The sequence below is a fragment of the Culex pipiens genome, chromosome 3 (genome assembly GCF_016801865.2).
Source record: "Culex pipiens pallens isolate TS chromosome 3, TS_CPP_V2, whole genome shotgun sequence".
Lineage (NCBI taxonomy): Eukaryota > Metazoa > Arthropoda > Insecta > Diptera > Culicidae > Culex > Culex pipiens.
Window position 1 is genome coordinate 149,839,519 of NC_068939.1, and position 24,730 is coordinate 149,864,248.

Here is a 24,730-nt window from a genome sequence, read left to right on the forward strand (position 1 = left end):
CATTAAAACCTTTGGATATTTTTCTGATAATAAGTCATTCAATGTTACTCAATTCAATTAATGTTACTTTTTAAATAAAACAAGAATTAAGGCCGCTGCAATTTTTGTTTCAATTTTTATGTCGCTCTCCCTTTAAAATATTAAAAAAATCAGAGAAATATTTTTATCAAAAAACTTTAAAATTTCAATAGAAATAGAAGTCTTATCAACTCAAAACAATCTAAAACGCCATAATCATATTTAGTACGTTTGGGCTCGTTTAAAAACATTTGGAACTATTATGGAATTCCAATGTACATCAACGCAACAACTTTTTTTTCTCGCTAAAATAAAATTTTCGAAATTTTGGAAATTTATGATTATAGGGGAACAGCATCTAATTCCAGCGTGCCTCTAATGTTGGCAGGTCAGAACTTTGACATTCAATTAAAGCTAATTAAAAGCGTTTTCAACTGAAATCGAGCAATTAATAGCTCAATAAGAAGTGAGCAAGCAAGTTTCTATCAAAAAATTTGCAATGTTAGTTGTTTAAATAGTGAAAATCAGCAAATTGGATGGAGTTAGGAGCGAGTGCTTAACCTGCCAAACATACGAGAATTTCCCCTAATACAAATGAACAGATGTGTAATTCATTTTAAAACATTCTTTTCATTAATATGTTGAAACTGTGGCCTGTTCATTTTTTTAGCTTTGGACTTTGGACTTTGGTCAGAGGGACATAAACTTCAAAAAATATTTGCAACGGCCTAAAAGTTTTAACACAGAAAATGAGAGTGTTTTATTATTTATTCTTCATTTAACTTGTTAAACTTTTATTGTTTTATAAATCCCTTTGTTTTATATGTCCCTTTGTATGATAACACTTATTTAATACTCCCCAAATCCTTAAAAAATCGTAATAACTGCAAACTTATGCATCATTTTCCTAGTCAAATTGATACGAGGAATTCTAATTTGGCCGGATTCCATAAAAAAAAATCAGGACCAGTCCGCGGGCCGCAGTTTGGTGACCACTGCTTTAGGCGAAATATTGTTCTTTTATTCAAAATATTTTTTTAATAACTGTGTTTTGCACTTTGTGAGATCCAGCAAACCATTTTCATATTGATAAAAAAAAATTACAAAGTCATGGTAAATTTATCAACACTTTTTTCATTTAAAACGTTTTGCATATGGTAGGGGTCCCAAAACTCACCTGATTTAAACGCCTCGCCGTGCACTCCAGGTCCCAGCATCAGCAGCAGTACCAGTACCAGTGCTGCCATCATCATCTGGCAGCCACGGCCACCAGCTGTCACCGCCATGCTACGAGCTTTGAGCTGCTGCGTCAACACCATTTGCTAGCCTATATTTTTTTCTGATAATTATTTATTTATTTATTTTCCTCCCTGTTACGCTGGCAGATATTTATTTATTTATTTTTATTTCACAAATTTAAACGCTTCTTCTTTGTTGCTTTCTCTGCCTCTTTTTTTCTTCTGCCGATTCACTAAATATTGATTGACGCGCACTCGCGGGGGGGCACGAAATAATTAAACACTTTACTTATTTATTTTTGCTGGCTGCTTTTCAACTTATTTTTTTATTCCTCTCTGCAAACATCACCCACACGCACATTGAACCAATCAGCACGGTGTACAAACATTGCCCTTTAATGCTGATTTAATGCTTCCATGCACTGTTGAGCGTAAATTTGAGCAGTTTTTTTTCGTTCGTTTTCGTTTTAAAATTTTCAGTGTATCACTTTTCCGGCGCAAAATTTTCAACCCCACACTCTCCAGGGGGAAAATGGCAAATATTATTCCAATTGACCCCGGTTAACTCACACACATTCGCGCACAAACACTGGACGATGTCGATGATGGCGGTAGGTCGTGATAATAATGTTTACTTTTTATGTTTATTGCCCCACCACGGTCGATCGTCGGCCAAGATCCTGGTCCGATTAATTTTTCCTAGGGGAGGGGCGTGGGAAGAATTTTCCGAATCTTGGAGGGTAATTAAATGGCTGACGTGCGTCACTTTCAGGCCTCGCTGGAAGTGTTTGTGGTGCGTGGTGACCTTAAACTCCTCCCCACCAAGAACTTTCACTTGGTTTTCCGTGCCGTTGAACTGGTTAGTTATTCTTTGAGCAAATAGTTTCCCAAAACCAAGTTGGAATTAATTCCACTCCCCCCATCGAGTCCAGGGGGTCGGTGTTCCGTGTCAGGATTCAATTTTGGGCCCGCCGTGGTTGGCGTCGTGGCCACGGGTTTGAAATATGAGTACGCATGCCACCAGTCCGGGGTTTGGGGGCGCCTCCCCTTGGTCTCATTAAAACCTGCACGGAGGGGCACACACACGAGCACACAGTTTTTTTCTGTTTATATTTTCGCACCTTTCACACCACGTGGGAAATCGGAGCAGCTGGTTTCAACCGATGACGGGGTGGTTTCACTCTGGACGCACTGGGCTGGTCTGCAAATGGAGAGGGAAAGCGAAAAAAAAAGAGAGACAGTTGAAATTATGATGAATTTACACGAAATGACAGTTTTGCATGGAACAGGGGAAAAGCTTTTTGTTTAAATTGTGTGCTTAAAGAGGAATGCTATGCCTTTCGAAGACATTTTAAAAATTCTAAGCATTTGGCTTGATTTAAACTATTAAGAGTCTAAAAATCCTTCATAAATTTGTTATAACACTGATCATTACCTATCATCAGTGAAGAAGGCCCTTTCAAAAGTTTACTTCTAAACTTAATTCTAAACTTTCAAAATAATTTTACATAAAAAAAGGTTAGAAAAACTGAGAACAACTAATTTTTCACATCATTTAAAATTCAAGAAGCTGTATCTCAGCAATAATCAGTCTTATCAACAAAGGCAAAAGGATTGAATTGCTGAAAATTTACCAGATTATTGAAAATATTTTTTTCATGATTTTTTTTCCTTCATGAAGTTTTTTTAGATTGCAAACAACTAAACATTTATTTATATATTTATTTATTTATTTGTCTGTAACTTGCTATTTTATTTTGTGTTGCTTTTAATCTTCTTTTGAAAATGGACGATGATATTGTTTGTCTTGATTGTCATAAGGAAGAGACCGATCCCAATTTATTAGCTACATGTCAGTATTGTTTCAACTGTGCTCATTACAAATGTCGTGGCTTGAGAGGAAACGCAAGAAGTCGGGCGAAATTAAAATTTTTCTGCTCAGACAAATGTAGTATGTTATACGAGCGTGTCATGAACATTCAACGAGATCATACTGCTTTAGTTAAGGACATTAGTTCCCAGCTTAGCAGTCAACTTAACAATATTGTCGAAAATGTAGTGTCTGATCAGTTACATCAGGTTAGGAAAGACATGCGACTGGAGTTAAAAACGGTCACTAGCGCAGTCGAACATTCTCAGAACTTTCTGTCCTCGAAATTCGATGCTATCGCGTCAGATTTCAAAGACTTAAAGTCTGAGAATGATCAACTCAAACATGAAATGGAGTCTTTAAAACGCTCTCATTGTTCTCTGAGTGAAGTTGTTCATGCGCTGGAGTCCAATGTTGACAACACAAATAAAAATGCAGTTTCCAACAATGCAATTGTGTTTGGCATGCCTTCATCCCCTAATGAAAATGTGAATGATTTGATAAAACAAACGTTTGACTGCATCGGTGCTGTTTTACCGCCTGACGCAGTTTTGTCGGCTTCCAGACTTTATGCAAAAAATTTTAGCAACAACAGAAATCCTACTTCAACTATTCCTATCAGAGTTACTTTCAAAGACACTGTTTACAAAGACATGGTTGTTTTGAAAAAACAAGAATTCGGACCACTTCAACCTTCCTCAATTAATGATACCTTCCCTAATAATTCCAATATTACAATTCGTGATGAACTTACTCCACTTATGATGGGTCTTCTTAAAGAAATGCGTGACTTACAGTCCATTTTGAATATTAAATATGTGTGGACAGGCAGAGGTGGCGTCATCTTGGTTAAGCAAAACGATGGGGCCACAGTTGAAAAAATTACTAATCGCAACGACTTAAATCGAATTAAAAGTATTCATACTAAACGTGAACTTCTGTCAAAAAAATCTAATGCTCGTAAAAATAATGATAATGTACCCGAAGATGTTGTTGATGATGATATGGATTACGAAAATGACGATGATGATGAGGATGACAACGATGAGGAACAGTCCATTTCGTCAATTACAAACAAGAATAACAAGCGTCAAAAGAAACATAAGAAAAATGTATAAATTCAATCATTTATTCCTCGTAAGTTCTGATTTTAAAATATTTATAAATGGCTAACACATTAGAAAATTTTTATCACGATAACATAATAGATTTTAACATTTCTTATAGAAATAAACATGCCGAAAAAACAATAAAAATTTTGCAATGGAATGTAAGGGGGATAAATAGTCTTGCTAAATTTGATGAAATTGCGCTCTTTTTAGATTGTTGTGAATGTGACATCGATGTTTTAATAATAGGTGAAACGTGGCTTAAAGCCGAAAATTGTACGTTGTATGCTATTCCTAATTACAGTTGCTGTTTTTCGTGTAGAAATGTTTCCAACGGTGGTCTGGCAATTTATGTCAAGGACAATATCAATCACAGATTTATTTCGAATATCCACACTGACGGTTTCCATCACATTTTTGTTGAATTGATAATTAATGGACAAATATTTGATCTTCATGGAGTATATCGACCTCCGAACTATAACATTAATGACTTTTTAACCATACTTGAAAACATTATTGAATCCACCTCTTCTAATCATTCCTGTTTTGTTTTTGGAGATGTAAATGTCCCATTAAATAATAATAATAACAATATAGTAATAAAATACAGATCTTTGCTCGAATCATATAACTTTATTTGCACGAATACCTTCCCAACCCGACCAGCTACATTAAACATTTTAGACCACGTGCTTTGCTCAGTCGAAGACTCTTCTCGATTACGCAATGACACAGTTTATACCAACGTCAGTGATCATGTCCAAATTGTTTCAACCTTGAGATTGAGCTCGGGAAAGGAAAAGGTTATTCTAAAGAAAAATATCGTCGATAGTAGGAAACTTAATCATGATTTTAAGATTTTTATAAATAATTTAAACGATTTCAGTGATCCCGAGTACACCATGAATTTGATCTTAACAACATACAATGTCTTACTTGAGAAATATACTAAAACGATTACAAAAAAAGTCAAACTTAAAAATTCCCACTGTCCGTGGATGGATCTTGACTTATGGACATTTATTAAAATAAAAAATAATTATTTAAAACATGCTAAACAACGACCGAACGACCAACATATCAAAGAAATGCTGTCTTATGTTTCAAAAAAAGTAGAAAAAATTAAAAATCATAATAAAAAAAAGTACTTTGACTCCCTTCTGAATAACACTTCCAAATTTTGGTTCAATTTGAAGGCAATCTTTGGTCAATCGAAAAATAATAACAAAATTATGTTAACTCACAATGGTGTATTGGTTGATAACACGAGTGATGTTTGCAATATTTTTAATAACTTTTTTGCTACAATCGGTCAAAATTTAGCTAATCAAATACCTTCTACCAATCCCAGCACTTTGCATAATGCTTCACGTGTTTCTGAAACAATTTTTCTTAGGCCTGCTTCTGAAAATGAAATTTTAATTTTACTAAATGACATGAAAAACAAAAAAAGTTCCGGTCCTGACAATATTCCAGTTAGAGTATTAAAAGACAACGCTGTTCCGTTTTCAAGAATTTTGTGTGCTGTTTTTAATCGAATTTTAGAGACGGGACAATACCCAGATTGCCTGAAAATTGCCAAAGTAATTCCAATATTTAAGTCAGGAGATGCAAGCGATTGTAATAATTACCGTCCTATATCAACACTTTCTGTTTTCAACAAAATCTTAGAAAAACTGCTTATTAAACGTTTACTTTCTTTTATAAATCAACACAATATTTTATACCAATTCCAATATGGTTTTAGACAAGGTTGTAGTACGCTAATAGCCATAACAGAATTAGTTGACTTTATTTCCGGTGAAATTGAAACAAAACATATAGTTGGTTCACTTTTTCTTGACTTAAAAAAGGCTTTTGACACCTTGAATCACTCCATTTTACTGAGAAAGTTGGAACATTATGGAATCAGAGGCATAGCAAACGACATCATCAAAAGTTATTTGTCAAATAGGAAACAATTTGTAACTCTAGATAAAAAAAACAGTTTGTCTCTGCCCATTAAAATTGGTGTTCCCCAAGGAAGTAATTTAGGTCCATTGTTATTTTTACTTTATATAAATGATTTAGGTAATATTCCATTGAAAGGTACTGCAAGGTTATTTGCGGATGATACGGCACTTTTCTATCCTGGTTTCAATGTTAACTCTGTTATAAATGACATTGAATCTGATCTTCTTGTTCTTACACGTTATTTCAATGAAAATCTGCTGTCACTTAATGTTCAAAAAACTAAATACATGATCTTTCACTCTTGTAGAAACCCTTTGCCTTTCCACCTAAATCCCTTTATTAATGCTGAAGCTATTGAATGTGTTGACAAATTTAAATACCTTGGAATTTATCTGGATCCTATCCTGTCATGGTCGCCACACATAAAACATATTGAACAACAACTTTCATGTCTTTGTGGTGTTATGTGGAGAGTGAGAAAATTTATGCCTAGACATGCTTTGTTAAAATTTTATTATGCTTATATTCATTCACGCCTTAACTATTTAGTTTCAATCTGGGGTCAAGCGTGTGTTTCATACCTTCAAAAAATTCAACGTTTACAAAATCGATGTTTAAAAATTGTATTCAATAAACCACTCCTCTTTCCGACTCTTCAGCTTTATGCAGATACCACTCACAATGTTCTACCTGTTAAATCACTTTGCGTCCTACAAGTTTTGCTGCTCGTTCATGACGTTTTGTATAATAGAAACATTCATCACAATTTGCAACTCTCAACTGCCACGCACACGTATAATCTACGAAATAGTAATAATCTACAACGTGAATTAATGACTACAAATTTGGGACAAAAACGGTTTACCTTTCTAGGTCCAACTTTATTCAATCAGTTACCGTTAGAAATAAGTTCATGTTTAAGTCGACAAACTTTCAAAATAAGATTAAGACAACATTTGAAGCCATCAACCAATTAATAATAACTGTAGTGTAACTTGTGTAATCCATGTAATTGAATGTCGTTTGTAGTGTTAATGTTGTAGTTAAGCATGAATCCCTTAATCGGAAATTTTCCACTGGGATTCATTAGCTAATAAATGTGTCACGTCCTCCACACACCTTTCTTGTTTTGTAAACCGCGCTTTGAATAAAAATGTAAACGTCTCAGCCCTGTTAAAATTAGTTTATTTGTTTATGTGCTGCAGGGGGCTGTTGACAGTAAGGAGTCCATAACCAGGGGGCTCAAATTGAGCTCTTTGGTATAGGGGAGTGTGGTGGGCCAAAAAAATTGTAAAAAAAAAAAAAAAACATTAATTGTTAAATTTCACTTTAAGTTACCTGAGCAATTCTTTACGAAATTTGCCAATTTCGAACATTTTAATTTTTTGTATATTTTTATTTGGATCAAACTTTGTGGGGGCCTTCTCTAAGACCAAAGAAGCTGCTTTGTGTCATTGGTTCACCCATACAAGTCTCCATACAATTTTGGCAGCTGTCCATACAAAAATGGTACGTAAATATTCAAACAGCAGTAACTTTTGAGCGAATTTTCTGATCAATTTGGTGTCTTTGGCAAAGTTGTAGGTATTGTTAGGGTCTATTGAGAAATAAATAGGTACACGGAAAAAACTGCCGATTCTTTAACTATTTTTTTTTCACTGCAACTAAATTTCTCAAAATACAGTCATGCCTCGGTTTACCACCGCTTATGGGGGATGCAAAACCGAGGCGTGCAAAATTGAAGCACAGAGCTTATGGGATTTTGGCTATATTGGAGACATTGCATGGCAGCTATCCATTGTAATTATAGGTAAATGAAAATTTTCACAAAAATACATTATTTTACTGTATTTTGAAATTGCATTAGGCCGTTGCAAATATTTTTCAAAGTTTATGTCGCCCCCCCTTCAAAATTGGTCCGAAAATTAGGGGGCAAAAAATATGTTTTCAAAAAAATATCAAAATTTCAATGGAAATAGAAGTCTAATCAACTGAGAACAATCTAAAATGCCCTTTTCTGCATTGCTAATCATATTTAACATGTTTGGACTCTTTTGAAAATATTTTGATCTTTTATGAAATTACAATGTACAGCACCGCAAAAATAAAATTTTCGTCAATACTTAGAAATTTTGGAAATCAATGATTGCAAATCATCTGGACAGGTGTATGATGCATTTTAAAACACTTTTTTCATTCAAATGTTGACACCGTGGCCTGTAATTTCAATACCTTTTTTTGCCCCCAACCCCCCTCCTCGACTTTGATCAGAGTCGAGGGACATAAACTTCAAAAAATATTTGCAACAGCCTTATTTTGCTCTAAAAAAAATCTCAAAATATTTGTTATTGCAATATGAGTGACAAATAATCGTGCTGTTGTCATACATTTCGAATGTCATACATTATTTTTAAATACCGATTTTTTTTACAAAACTACGTTTTTTTTTGAAAAAAAAAATCAAAATTTATGTTTTTTGCAATATTGGTATCAAAGGATTGGGATTTTTCCATACATCTCGAATGAAATAACTTTTTTTTTTTTGAAAATACTCAGAAATTTTACTAAATTTTGAAAGCTATATATTTTTATTGAAAATATTCAAAATTTTCCCAAAACTACGAATTTTAAAAAAAAACACTTAAAATTTCAAAATTTATTACAATCGAAAGGTATGAAAAAATTCCGATCATTTGATCCCATATTGTCAACAAAAAAAATTTTTTTGAGTACTTTTCAAAAATTCGTAGTTTTGTGATATTTTATAAGTATTTTCAACATTTTGTGTTATAACTTTCGAATTGCATGAAATAATCCGATCGTTTGATAAAATTTTAGTATTTTTTTCAAAAATACGTAGTTTTGTGATTTTTTTTTAGTACTTTCAAAAAAATACCCATATTGTAATAACAATTATTTTGTGTATTTTTTGAGAAACAATGCATTTTCAAAATACAGAAAAAATACGTGCCACAATGCCCCGTTTTACGTACGACTGTACGTATTTTTTGATTTTCGAAAATTTTAGATACATTTTAGGGATCAAAAACCCGCAACTTTTGAACAATAAACAAGTATTTTTTGACCATTCTTCTGTACGATTCAAATCGCTGCACTATATAAAAAAAGTGTTATATGACAATATTTTAGTATTTTTTCCAAAAATCATCATTATTTCAAAAATTTATTTTGTTCTATACAATCCTGTACAGGCTGTTCATAATTTTATTCATAGTTTAAATAGACTAAATTTATTTTTTTTTTGTTCCAAGGGTTTTTGTTGGACCCTGACTCTTGATACGGGATCAATTTTTCATGTTTCAAACCTGGGTGATGGATAGAGAAAACGTGTAACGTGATTTTCGAATGATCCCACTTTGTTTACATCTACAAAGTAGTTGTTCAAGCATGACTTTTTCTTACTGGTTAATGAGCTGTTTTATAATCAGTGGAATGTGTTTTATTTTTTCTAGTTCTAGATTTTTTTTGCTGGAAAATTGTGTGTGTTTTCAAGTTTCGATCGTTTAGAAGAGGTTTTTCTTTTTTACGAGTGACGATGAACTGTGACGAAAGTGTCTTTCTGTGATGTCGCAGATAAATTTCCTGGCTGATTTTGGAATCCTGCAGCTCTTTCTGATCTAGCGAAAAAAAAGCTAATTCTAGTGAAGCTGATCCACAAAATAGAGAAGATTTCCACTAAACCTGTAGATTTTCAAACGGTATCAAACAATAAAAACAGCTTTTGGATGGATACAACCGCATCGACTCCATAAACAACTTCCATTCATAATTATACAAAATTACGATCTCGCCTTCAACTTTCTTAAGATTTCTTAACTTTAACTCCAGGTCCTCAAAAGCCACACATTTTTCATTCTAATCTAATCTAATCTAATCAGACCCTAGCGCAGCCAATCTTTCGAAGGGATCCTGGAGAGTGCCTTAGGTTAGATGACGCCTAGCACTCTTCTTGTCATTTATTAACATTTGTAGTGCGCCATTGCATCGGAATGCATTGAAACAACACAAGCGTTAAAGCGGCCAGGCCTACTGCGTAAAGCCGTATCGCAGAGATGACTCGTAATTGGGTTGAGTTTGAGCACTGAGTGTTCGAACAACAACACAATTCTGAATCGACAGGGGAGGAAGAAGCGTGGGGACACACCACCATACGCTCCGTGATTTGGTTGTATTCGTTGGGAGCACCATGCTAAGAAGGTTTGGTACTCCGGGACCCTCTGGGATGGGACATTGGATTTCCACGAATGCCCTGGACTCTATTTGCCGTGGTTACAGCGCCACAACTCGCTCTCTGTAACAGTATTCCTAATTCCAGTTCTCGCTCACCAAGTCGTCATGGCTTAGTGGTTAGCATTTTTGCTTACCAATCCAAAGGACGGAGGATTGAACCCCGCCTCGAGCGACTTTGATTTTTCGTTCATATTCATCATTTCTAATTTCTGTGTTCTAAACTTTCTCGTTGGGAGCAGATGGGCATCGAACCCAGAACCATTCGCTTACATAGCGAACACCGTAACCAGTCAGCCACGGCCGCTCCTTAAAAGCCACACATTTTTCATTCTTGCAAAAAAAAAAAATTGCAGCAAAAAAAACATTGATCGATAACAATACTCTTTACATTTGGCGAACAGTAAATTGGTTCCACTTTGACAGTTCAAAATTGAGGCCGTTTTGCGAAACACTATTCAGCACCCAGTTTCAAACCGTCACCGTCGTGCTAACGTGCATTTTAGGCCAAATTGAGTTCGGAATGCCATTTTGTGCAGCTCACAATGCCTCACCTTTTGACCTTCACAGATCCCCAAATCCTCAATTCTGAGATATTCAATGAAATCCGAGAAAAACTCCGTGCATTTTTGTCACTTTACATATGAAAGTAGTTTCAATCTTGTCGTGCTATCTTGTCACTCCCTGAAAATTGATGTAAGTGCGACAACTGGCCAAAGAGATTTCAGGTCAGAACGCGTTTGATGCACGTACAAGTTAGACTACCGCAGGGGTGACCAAAGTATGGCCCGCGGGCCAAACGTGGCCCGCGAGGTGATTTTTTGTGGCCCGCGGACCCATTTTGAAAAATCTTGTAAAATGGCCCGTTGACCACTTGTAATGTTATTTTATTATTTTCAAAATTAAAATTTATTTCTAACTTTTTATGCTATTTTTTTCATTTTTTTTAAATAAAAATCTTATGATTTATAAATATTTTGATCCCTATTTTACTACACAAATATTTTGTTCCAAAATCTTAATAATAAAAACAACTTCACACGTTTCTATGCGAGTGGAACTAGTAAAAAACGTCAAAACTTTCACCAAACATTTTTGTAAATATTAATAAAACTTCAAATTTAAAATTTGTAATAATTGCAAAAATATAAGCATAAGTTTAGCAAAGCTTAGCTTGGTTGACCGTACTCTAAAAGTAAAAAGTAAATCTTTCCCAGTTCCTTAGGGGAACACCTTCCCTTTACTAGGCAATCGATTCCAGAAGAGAAAAGATCACCAGTTGTGTTGGTCCGAGCCGGGATTTGAACCCCGATCTACCGCTTACGAGGCGGAAGCGTTACCACTGGGCTACGTGGCTCGGTCTCAATTGACCGTACCCTAGCCGAGCAAAAAGCTCGCAAAGCTAGGTTGGCGCCGATAAGGAAAATAAATGCGTCAGGAATGTGCCGAATGACACATTACGATTCATTTTTCCTTTTGGTCAACTCCTCACGATCAACGGGGGAAGATGCCTAAGAACCTAGGCGACCTCCAAGATAAATAATTGCAAAAATATAAGCATTCAACAATAATTTGAAAGTCATAATGACCCATTTGTGAAATGACCCTAAAACTTACTTTGCTCTTTGGATCCTTCCCTCGGGATTCGAACTCATGACAGTTGGATAACGAATCTGATTCGACAGACAAATGGTTGATTATGAATTATTAGCTCGAAAAATCAGGGGTAAAATATTTCTAAATATCAATAGAAATTTAAAAAATAGTGCAGCTGAAATAAATTAAAAATAAATTTCACTGCGATTAGACTCGTTTTGGCATGTTCGGGTTTATTAAAAAATAATTGTAATTTTAGAGAATTTGCGAGGATTACATTTTTTTCGCATGATTTTTTTTTGTCGAATCTTTTTTTAAACAATGATTGCAATTCAACTAAACGGGTGATCAAAACTTTTCTAACATTTTTTCTTTGAAATGTTAAAATTCTGGCTCCCAGCGATTTTCATTAGTTTAAAGATACAATTACACCATTACATGAATTGATCAGATTACGTTTCATCATTTAAGAATAAAATTTTAATGAAAGCACAAGTACATCCAGCTAAAAAAATTTTTTTCGTTATACCTACCTAAAACAATAAAATCAACATACCGATAAAAACTGCCATTTTGTGTTTTCTATCATTTTCATTTTAAAATTAACGATAACGTTTAAAAAATTAAAAATATTTAAAAAGTTAATTATAGATGGATTTTCTAGTCTATAAATAAAAAGGAAGTATTTTTTTTAAATAACCTATTTTGTATATTTGGCCCGCAAGCTCATTTGAGCTTAAAATTTGGCCCGGCCTCCAACAACTTTGAGCACCCCTGGACTACCGTAAACATGTGCAATAATAACTCGGGACTCCAGCAACCAAATACAACCAAACTTCAGGACAATGCACAGAATGGTCAGCCAAGCAAAACGTGTTTGTTATTGTTTACATTGCGGGCTTTCGGTTTTGTTTATATAAGGTCAAACATCAAAACGCGTTTTTCTCGGAACGTCGAAATGGCGGGTGCGACAAGATAGCACGACGATTGATGTAAAACGTTTACATCTGTTTTACTGTGTATAAAAAACTGTATTGAAATTTGTTTAGATTTAAAAAAAAAACGTAAATTTTGTTACAAAAATCCAAATTAGAATGCAATGAATAATTTAAATTTATTATTGATTTCAGAATCAATTATAAAGATGATGGTCATGAAAAAAAAATCATCTGATAAAATGTCAAAAAATATTCATAATGTTTCGTTAAAGAGTTAAAATCTTGGACATATGGATGGAATGTTTTAAGAGAAAGTGATTTAACTATAAGGCTTATTTTTATTAATCTGTTGAATTTTGATTTTAGGATTCAAAGTTAAGTAGTGACAAACGGCCTTTTTATCAAATTGCCTACTTTTAGAATTGTTATTTCCAAATAATCGTTTTATGACACCATAACCTATTGTCGATTTCCCCACCCTCTTGCAAGGTGCCTCCACCTTTCGCGTGATCTTCGCACCAATATTTCTTGCTTGACCTGGCAATTTACTTCGTCATTTAAAAACACATTTCAGCAGTTAAAAAGCGAGCGTTCTTTTTTTCTTCATTTTTTGCTTCTTCCCCCACCATAATAATTCTATTATTCTCCGCATTCATCCTGAGGTAATTCAATGTCCATTTTCACATGAAATATTGCACTTTGGAGCCAGAATGGAGGACAAAAACCGGAGGACGAAAAAAAAATACTGTGGAACCAAGTGAAACGAAAAAATCGTACTCAGAGCCAGTGTCGCTCCGGAATAATAATAAATTCTACTTCATTTTCCCCGAGAGCAGCTTTTTGTCCGCTTTTTTTGGTTGTTGGTGGTCCGTGATTCGTCTGTGTTAGTGGCCCAAAACGTCAACGTGAAAGAAGACGACGAACGTTGAACGTGTGTGTGTGTGTTGCCTGTTGAAATCATTATTTCGTCCTGTGATTTATGTTCGACTCGGTTAGTCATGAATGACTTCGGTTGCGAGTCCTGGCTCCTTCTCTCCTCTTCTATTTCTATGAGGTGAAATGAGCTCGAAAAAAAGCTCTTTTTTCTTCACTTTGTCGGGAGGATCGTCTCGACAAGAGAAGAAAAGCTGTCTTCTGGTGTAGTTGGTGGAACATTGTTCCAAGAACAGTGACGTCACTGGGGTTTGAAGTTCATTTCATTTCATTCATCTTTTCTTCTATCTTCTATCTTCTACCTTCTATCTTCTATCTTCTATCTTCTATCTTCTATCTTCTATCTTCTATCTTCTATCTTCTATCTTCTATCTTCTATCTTCTATCTTCTATCTTCTATCTTCTATCTTCTATCTTCTATCTTCTATCTTCTATCTTCTATCTTCTATCTTCTATCTTCTATCTTCTATCTTCTATCTTCTATCTTCTATCTTCTATCTTCTATCTTCTATCTTCTATCTTCTATCTTCTATCTTCTATCTTCTATCTTCTATCTTCTATCTTCTATCTTCTATCTTCTATCTTCTATCTTCTATCTTCTATCTTCTATCTTCTATCTTCTATCTTCTATCTTCTATCTTCTATCTTCTATCTTCTATCTTCTATCTTCTATCTTCTATCTTCTATCTTCTATCTTCTATCTTCTATCTTCTATCTTCTATCTTCTATCTTCTATCTTCTATCTTCTATCTTCTATCTTCTATCTTCTATCTTCTATCTTCTATCTTCTATCTTCTATCTTCTATCTTCTATCTTCTATCTTCTATCTTCTATCTTCTATCTTCTATCTTCTATCTTCTATCTTCTATCTTCTATCTTCTATCTTCTATCTTCTATCTTCTATCTTCTATCTTCTATCTTCTATCTTCTATCTTCTATCTTCTATCTTCTATCTTCTATCTTCTATCTTCTATCTTCTATCTTCTATCTTCTATCTTCTATCTTCTATCTTCTATCTTCTATCTTCTATCTTCTATCTTCTATCTTCTATCTTCTATCTTCTATCTTCTATCTTCTATCTTCTATCTTCTATCTTCTATCTTCTATCTTCTATCTTCTATCTTCTATCTTCTATCTTCTATCTTCTATCTTCTATCTTCTATCTTCTATCTTCTATCTTCTATCTTCTATCTTCTATCTTCTATCTTCTATCTTCTATAGTCTCTATTCTATCTTCTATCTTCTATCTTCTATCTTCTATCTTCTATCTTCTATCTTCTATCTTCTATCTTCTATCTTCTATCTTCTATCTTCTATCTTCTATCTTCTATCTTCTATCTTCTATCTTCTATCTTCTATCTTCTATCTTCTATCTTCTATCTTCTATCTTCTATCTTCTATCTTCTATCTTCTATCTTCTATCTTCTATCTTCTATCTTCTATCTTCTATCTTCTATCTTCTATCTTCTATCTTCTATCTTCTATCTTCTATCTTCTATCTTCTATCTTCTATCTTCTATCTTCTATCTTCTATCTTCTATCTTCTATCTTCTATCTTCTATCTTCTATCTTCTATCTTCTATCTTCTATCTTCTATCTTCTATCTTCTATCTTCTATCTTCTATCTTCTATCTTCTATCTTCTATCTTCTATCTTCTATCTTCTATCTTCTATCTTCTATCTTCTATCTTCTATCTTCTATCTTCTATCTTCTATCTTCTATCTTCTATCTTCTATCTTCTATCTTCTATCTTCTATCTTCTATCTTCTATCTTCTATCTTCTATCTTCTATCTTCTATCTTCTATCTTCTATCTTCTATCTTCTATCTTCTATCTTCTATCTTCTATCTTCTATCTTCTATCTTCTATCTTCTATCTTCTATCTTCTATCTTCTATCTTCTATCTTCTATCTTCTATCTTCTATCTTCTATCTTCTATCTTCTATCTTCTATCTTCTATCTTCTATCTTCTATCTTCTATCTTCTATCTTCTATCTTCTATCTTCTATCTTCTATCTTCTATCTTCTATCTTCTATCTTCTATCTTCTATCTTCTATCTTCTATCTTCTATCTTCTATCTTCTATCTTCTAAAAAAAAAAAAGAAATAAAACTAAACATAAATGAATTAATAGTTAAAAAAGAATATAAAACTAAACATAAATGAATTAATAGTTTTTTTACTCAACAAGGAACAAGGAACAAGGAAAAGAAAAAAAAAACAATTTAATCTAAAGGCTTCAAACCCTTGGCATGACTCTGGTTAAATGCAAGCAGAACCAAGAAACCCAAAAAGACAAGAGAAACATCGTGTCTTGGATCATTATTCGCCAACACTCAGTACAGTGCCAACAAAAGACGAATGACGATGTGTGTGTGTGTCTGGTCCTGTATAATAGAAAAAGACACGCAAAACAAGGGCGCCAACAATAAAAGTGAAGGAAAAATGTGAAGAAAAACATGCTTCTGGACACTCGCCGTGCTAGTCGGCCTTATTGGACTTGCTTGGAATTAGTAATGAGATCGCTGCTGGCAACACTGCTGCCTGTGTGTCTTTGGTACGAAAAGCTGGAAATTTTCCCCTCCCCCATCCCCTCGTCAGTCTGTTGGTGGAAACCGCCCAACTTGGGCCGCCTTGATTGTAGTGTGAATGCCGACAAATTAACTATGAATGGAGCGTTGGATAAATTTTGAAACAGGGACCGTTTCGGGCCAAGTTCTGAGCCCGTTGCGGTTTACTGACCAATAATTGGGGCCTTTGTTGGTCGCTTAGCAGACAGAGGAGCAGCAAAGATTGTTTGCGGAGCTTGTGGGGGCCGCTTACAAACTTAATTCGGATTGTTGTTCCAACAATGGCAACAATGGAGTAGGAATGCGACTAAAAGATGAACGATTTTTTGTGGTGAACTTGGTTACGATGTTTTGAAAATCAATAACGGAAAGGATCCGACTGTTTTTTTGTTTTTTGTTTTGTTTTTGTTTTGTTTTTTTTTTTGTTTTTTTTTTTTTGTTTTTTGTTTTTTGTTTTTTGTTTTTTGTTTTTTGTTTTTTGTTTTTTGTTTTTTGTTTTTTGTTTTTTGTTTTTTGTTTTTTGTTTTTTGTTTTTTGTTTTTTGTTTTTTGTTTTTTGTTTTTTGTTTTTTGTTTTTTGTTTTTTGTTTTTTGTTTTTTGTTTTTTGTTTTTTGTTTTTTGTTTTTTGTTTTTTGTTTTTTGTTTTTTGTTTTTTGTTTTTTGTTTTTTGTTTTTTGTTTTTTGTTTTTTGTTTTTTGTTTTTTGTTTTTTGTTTTTTGTTTTTTGTTTTTTGTTTTTTGTTTTTTGTTTTTTGTTTTTTGTTTTTTGTTTTTTGTTTTTTGTTTTTTGTTTTTTGTTTTTTGTTTTTTGTTTTTTGTTTTTTGTTTTTTGTTTTTTGTTTTTTGTTTTTTGTTTTTTGTTTTTTTTTGTTTTTTGTTTTTTGTTTTTTGTTTTTTGTTTTTTGTTTTTTGTTTTTTGTTTTTTGTTTTTTGTTTTTTGTTTTTTGTTTTTTGTTTTTTGTTTTTTGTTTTTTGTTTTTGTTTTTTGTTTTTTGTTTTTTGTTTTTTGTTTTTTGTTTTTTGTTTTTTGTTTTTTGTTTTTTGTTTTTTGTTTTTTGTTTTTTGTTTTTTGTTTTTTGTTTTTTGTTTTTTGTTTTTTGTTTTTTGTTTTTTGTTTTTTGTTTTTTGTTTTTTGTTTTTTGTTTTTTGTTTTTTGTTTTTTGTTTTTTGTTTTTTGTTTTTTGTTTTTTGTTTTTTGTTTTTTGTTTTTTGTTTTTTGTTTTTTGTTTTTTGTTTTTTGTTTTTTGTTTTTTGTTTTTTGTTTTTTGTTTTTTGTTTTTTGTTTTTTGTTTTTTGTTTTTTGTTTTTTGTTTTTTGTTTTTTGTTTTTTGTTTTTTGTTTTTTGTTTTTTGTTTTTTGTTTTTTGTTTTTTGTTTTTTGTTTTTTGTTTTTTGTTTTTTGTGTTTTGTGTTTTGTGTTTTGTTTTTTGTTTTCTGTTTTCACTCCATCTTTTTTTAAAGCAATAAAGCAGACAATAATATTAAGTAACGCAATAAATATTCTCACTTCCCTAAGCAAACCATCTTAAAAATCAAAGATCATCAAAAACCCAAACCATCACCGAAAACTTCTTCCCAATTAACGAACCACTCAAGCTGCTCATTTTGGTCAGGCCCCTCAGCAGTGAGGGTGGAAAGGAAAACAAATCGCAATCTCAATTCAAAACTTCCTCCTGCCGTCCAACTTCTTCGACGACCTTCGCCGCGGCAAAGTGAATATTACCCTGCCCCCCTTCTTCCTGCTGCTTACGGAAGAAGAAAATCCCATCAGCAACTTTTCACCGATAAGAGGAAAATCCCCCTACTGCTCTGAAATGGAGCACAGGCAGTTTTTCCGCCCCTCCGGCCATATCGACTAACCGGAAAATGGGACTGCCAACGACGAGGGTTATTTCGAATTAATTTACTTTTCGGGAAATGCCTTGAACCACTCTCCGGCCCCGCCGCCGGCAGGAATCTTAAGGAAAACCAGCAGCAAATTGAGCTTCCCCCAATGCGGAAAGGGGTATATGTTTGTGTGTGTGATATCTGCAAACCTTTTTCATTTCCCCACCCCCTTCAAGAGTCGAGTTTTTCCAAAAAAACGTGTGCGGCCAAGTTGAGTGGAAATGGATTTTCACTCGAAAAACAACTTTGACTGTGGCGGCCCCGATGCTTTTTGGGGGGTTATCGTGATAAAAAATTCATCGATATTTCTTTCCAGGGAAATATATATGATTTTTCTTTTGGCTGCTGTTGCTGCTTTTTTGGGGGGGGGAGGCCCAATATGACCTTGCCGTGGTCGTAAAAAGGGATGTGGCTCGCAGACGGTGTGCTGCCAAGATAAAGTAGCTGGGGCTGGAAAAGTTTTTAAGCTGGCACGTGAGATCTGAACGATATTGGGGCCAAGCCCCTGAAATGTGGTCCACTTTGATTTTATCATTGAGAAGGGAAAATTTACGAATTTTAAGTGATTTTGAATGGAATTACTAAGTCATTTGTGCGATATTTGATAACATTTTTATAATTGTTACAAATAATGTAATTATCAGAACTTACAAAAATTGAACCAGTTATTTAAAAAAATATTTCAGACTGATAAAATACATTCGCATGATAATTCGTTATTTTAAAGAACTTTTGTTTCACAGCAACTTTACGGTTGTTTAAAACATGACTAATGTTTCTAATTGAGCAGTTTTCAAAAATTCCGCAACACGAAAAATCTGTTTTCGATTTTTGTATTTTTTCATTTAAATGAATATTTGTTCATCGATACCTTAGGTCACAATTCGCCATTTTGAAACATAGGTTTTTCCATAAAATACAATTTCCATATTAAAGTACCATACAAATATCCCAAAACTGTATCTTGAGAAAGGATTTTCTGATCGATTTGGTGTCTTCGGCAAAGTTGGAGGTTAAAGTTTCGGATAAAAGTCAAGTGGTAGGAGCAATAGAAAATTTCAAAAATCACAATAATATATTAGAATATAAATGTTTCCAAAAGCGTCATCATTTTTTTTCAAGTCTAAACATCGAAGCTGTCGATTTTGAAAGCATTTACATCAAAATCGAGAAAAATGGTGACGATTTTGGAAACATTTCAACGCTTACGAATTCGAAAACTTAGAGTAACCGCATAAGCTTACAACATTTCTATCCGTGTACTGTAAAAAATCTTCAAAAGTCAATAAGTTCACTTATCATATTGTTTCTCCAAAAGTTTTGTGTCTTTTTTATGTGTGACGTTTTTAATTTTTTTAAGCTATAAAGTTCTCTATTTTACAAAAAAATTAATTAATTTTAGAGCAATTCTCTACGTAATCGTACTTTTCTGAGAATTTTAATTTTTGTATTTTTCAATTCGACTGAAACTTTGTTGGTGCCTTCGGTTTGCCCAAAGAAGCCATTTTGCATCATGAGTTTGTCCATATAATATTCCATACAAATTTGACAGCTGTCCATACAAAACGTAGCCCAGTTACCGAATGTTGCTCGTTAACTGGGCTGAACGAAAAATAACAAGGAGACCACCGATGCATAATATTTTCCAGATGATGTATAAAAATAAAAGTTACTCAAATTTATTTACAATGCTTACTTTTCATATTTCTTTAATTGTATCTTGAAATTAAACAAAAGTTTGAAAAAGAAATTATTTATTGTATATGATTTTTGCATCCATTAACCCCCCGGTCGTTTTGGTTTGTTTTGGTTTTTTGACATTTGTCTGCTTTTTAACTGGGCTACGGCCCAGTTATCGAGCGCCCAGTTAAAAATCAGCCCTGTTCAACAACGCCCAGTTACCGAACAACTACTGTATCTGTATCTTTTGAAGGATTTTTTGATCGATTTGGTGTATTCGGCAAAGTTGTAGGTATGAATAAGGACTACACTGAAAAAATATGATACACTGTAAACAAATTTTTGGTGATTTTTTTTAAATTGATTTGCAAAAAAATACTTTTTTTATATGTTTTAGAGGACATCGAATGCCAACTTTTTAGAAATTTCCAGGTTGTGCAAAAAGTCGTTGACCGAGTTATGATTTCGATACAAATTTAAAAAATCGAAATATTGGTCCAACAAAATATTTCAACTTCATTACTGTACGTAAAATCAAACTTGCTATCAAAAAGTACGTTGGTGAAATTTTGGTAAAGTACACCGTTTTTAGGTAAAAGCAGGAGTGCTCAAAGATTTTAGAGGATGAGTCAAATTTGAAGCTCAAATGAGCTTGCGGGTCAAATGTACAAGTTTAGAAAAATGTTGTTTTAAGCATTTCCGTTAAGGCCTATGCAAATATTTTTAAAAGTTTTTGTCCCTCGGCTCTGGCTGGGGTTGAGGGGGGGAAGCAAAAAAAATAAAAAATATAGATTTTGAAATAACAAACCATAGTTTCAACATTTGCATGGAAAAAGTGATTATAAATGCTTTTTTCACTAGTACAGTTGTTTTGCAATCATTAGTTTTCAAAAAGTATAAAATTTGTCGAAACCAAAAAAAATGCGAAAAAAACTATTTGCGATAATAAACATCACAAATTCAACAAAAAAATCAAATTAACCCAAACATGCTACAAAATTATTCTAGATGAAGGGGAATGCAGTTTTAAATTGATTTCAGCTGATTTACGTAAAATCAAATTTTGAACACAGGAGGCTGAATAAGCAAAAAAGTTAAAAACGTCAACAAACGAAAAAAGGCAGAACGAAGTTTGTCGGGTAAGGCTAATGTCTTCAATAAAAAAAATTAAAGTATTGTTATATTTCTAAAATGGTGACATGTAATCTGCATAACTCATGTAACAGCGTAATTTTATCTTTAACACCTAAACCTGTTAAATTAAGTGTGACTAATAAAAAATCGTTGAGAGCCAGAGTTTCAACATTTCAACAACAAAAATGTAAGAAAATTTTTAAAGCACCCGTAAAGTTGAATTTGTAAATAAAAATATTTCCAAAAAATATAAAATTCTGCAAAAAACAAAAAATGCGAAAAAACATTTAACCAAATGAAATGCACAAAAAATGAATTAATTTAGTACTCCAAATGATTCTAAATGCAGAGAAATGCATTTTCATGTGATTTCATATGATTGCACTTAAAATTTCAATATTTTGATTTTTTTTTAAACATTATTTTTGCCCATGATTTTTCAAGTCAATTTTTGACTAGGGGGGGCAGGGGGAATCTCGAAAAAAGCTTTGTAAATACTTGGAACAGCCTTATTTCCCGATTTCAACATGTTGTCTGTCTTAATCCTGAAAGCCAGTATTTTCAAAAATGTTTAATGATGTTTTAATTAAGCCAATATTTTGAAAAACTAAATAATTACTTTACAAGAGATCAACGGGCCATTTAACATGATAATTCAAACCAGGTCCGCGGGCCACAAAAAAAACAACTCGCGAGCCACACTTTGGCCACCCCTGAGTCAAAGAAATTTTCAGAAAATTTTATTTGAAAAAAGTCGCAGCCATTAATTTTTTAAATAATGCCCATGTTTGCTCACCTTTTAAATACATATTTTTAAATGCTGCGAAAATTCTATATAATGTTTTAATTTTTATTAAACCAAGACTAACATTTCAAAAGGGCCAAACATTCAATATAACGCCCTTTTGAATTGTAATTATTTTCGAAAAAATTGGAAAATTTCACTAAAAATAAAAATATTGTTTTCAGAAAAATCGAAAAAAATCACAAATGTTTCATATTTTTAAATTAAAAATCAGACCTTTAGCTGCTTATATATCGATATAAGAAAATGATAGGTTGTTTAGGTGAGACTTAGAAACTTAAATTTTCCTGTTTTTAAACCTTTGCATGGCAATATCTCAGCACGTAAGGGTCGTATCAACAATCTCAGAAAAGCAATATATGGGACCATCCATAAACCACGTGGACAATTTAGGGGGGGGGGGGGGGTAAGCGATTGTCCACGCTCCATACAAAAAAGATTTTTTTGTATGGACAATTGTCCACGAAGGAGGGGGGGGGGGGGTTGAGATTCTCAAAAAAGTGTCCACGTGGTTTATGGATGGTCCCTATAGAGAATTTTCTAAATCAAAAAACAAAAAAAAAGGTTTTTTTTGAAAATTAACTCTTAGTGATGAATAGAGAGAGTGCGTAACGTAATTTTCGAATGACCCCTCTTTGTTTACATCTACAAAGAAGGATGCTATTCAAGCACAAGCATGACTTTTTTCTACTGGTAAATGAGCTGTTTTATAATCAGTGGTATGGTATGGTATCAGAGAGAAGGGAAATAATAAATAATAATGAATACTCTTTGATGGTATGGTTTGCTGGATAATTGTGTGTGTTTTCAAGTTTCGATCGGTAAGAAGAGGTTTCTCTTTTTTACAGTGACAACTTCTGCGGAAGTGTCATTCTGCAATGTCGCAAATAAATTCGCTGGCTGATTTTGGAATTCTGCAACTTTTCCCGGCCCAGCAAAAAAACATCGCTTATTCTAGCGAAGTTGTTCCAACAATCAGAGAAGATTTTCACTAAATCAGTATGTTTTCAAACGGAATCAAACAATTAAGACAGCTGCTGGATGGATACAACCGCATCGACTCCCTATAAAACTTCCATTCATAATTATAAAAAAATGACAATCTCGCCTTCAACTTTCATAAAAGATTTCTTGACTTCAACTCCAGGTCCTCAAAAGCCAATAAAATTTCATTCTTGCAAAAAAAATATAATTTTTAATGATCGATAACAATACTCTCTACTTTTAGCGAACAGTAAATTGGTTCCACTTTGACAGTTCAAAATTGAGGCCGTTTTGCGGACCACTATTCAACACCCAGGTGAAATCATAAAAAAAAACTTTTTTTTTGTAAAATCGCGATAACTCTTGGTGTTTACAAGCAAACCCCTGATGATTATATATTGAAATTTTTATAATTCTCTACTCTACAACTTTGTAGAACATTATTACACTCTAAAAAACAACCGTGCAAAGTTAGAAAAAACACGAAATTTTAAAATGAAAATTTTTGTTCTTAATGAAAAAATGACCCTTCTGATTCAAAAGTACATTAAATTTCTCATAAAATGACATGTTACAAAAAAAATTCCATTCGAGTAACGTAAAATGGCAGAGTTTTCAAAACTTTTTTAGTGTTTTTTCGATGAAAAATACGTTTTTCCGGAATTCTGAGAACACCATCAAATTGGTCGTCTAATTTTACATAAAAGTGCCTTTGACACCAAATTTCTATCTTAACACCGTTTTAGGCTGCACATTATTGAAAACATCTCTTTTTTCGAATGTTCAAAAATTGAAGGGGTCGTACCGCCCCTCCGTCACGAGGTATCAAAAAACGGACCTCCGATTCGAGATCAGGGACAAAAGTTACCCTTTAAGACGAAGTTTCACGCAAATTGAAGAGGGGTCGGGGCAACTGCTGTGTAAGTTGGCGGAGAGTTGCCCTAATATTTGAAATGCTTGACCTCCATTTTTTGTGGATTTTATTGTAAGTCAATTATCTTGACGTATTTTATTTGATTTTTTTTTTCAAATGTGATACATTTTAATGAAATTTGTGAGAAACAAAGTGAGAATCAAGGGGCCTACCCCAGTACATGTTTTGAAAATAAAAATCTCAAAACAAGCCTTACTGATTTAATAATAAGCCAAAAATGAATTGACATTTTATCATTGTTAACCCAATTCATAATACCCTGATTTTTTCCAAGTTGTATTCAACTTTACCATGAAGACCTCGGAGCTTTCTTCCCGGCATCACAGCGAGTGGAACCAGTCCCTGCGGGACTCATTTCCATAATTACCCAAACAACACACTTAAATGCTTCACTTAGCAAGCAAGTGTAGGAAAAACTGAAGGACTCGCTCCCTCTGGACTCGCTCGCTCTCTTCTTACACGGCCCTTCTTTTGTGCACTCTCCCCAGGAGCTTTCCATTTCCATTATCCTAAATTGACCCAGTGGCGGACGGCCTCACAACCAAATCTGAGCTTTTTCTTTTTCTCTCTTTTATATTTTTGCAAAACAAGTCAACGCCGAAAGCTGCTCTCCAGCATCCCGACCAAGTAAAAGTGGAAAATTAAAAACTTAAGAAGGTCACGCAATTAAGCCAAATTACCTTGAGCATATTTACGCTCGCGAAAGCTCCTGCCCTAGGTCACCAGCACCCGGAGGTGACCTCTCACCGCCTTCCCAGAGGACAGAACTGTGCCCTAATATAAACACCCTTAAGGTCCTCAATCCCGCTCCCTAAAACTACCCCCTCATGA

The 24,730-nt window shown here is 33.6% G+C and overlaps 1 protein-coding gene across 1 annotated transcript in view; it reads right to left on the reverse strand.

Moving 5' to 3' along the window:
* The window catches only part of LOC120432165 (hemicentin-2), a 786,150-nt gene that overhangs the window by 724,265 nt on the left and 37,155 nt on the right, over window positions 1-24,730 (reverse strand). The window contains exon 2 of the mRNA XM_052710374.1: window positions 1,196-2,457. Within this exon, the coding sequence (XP_052566334.1) occupies window positions 1,196-1,337 (142 nt within the window). The 5' untranslated portion in view covers window positions 1,338-2,457. The remainder of the gene's footprint in view (window positions 1-1,195; window positions 2,458-24,730) is intronic.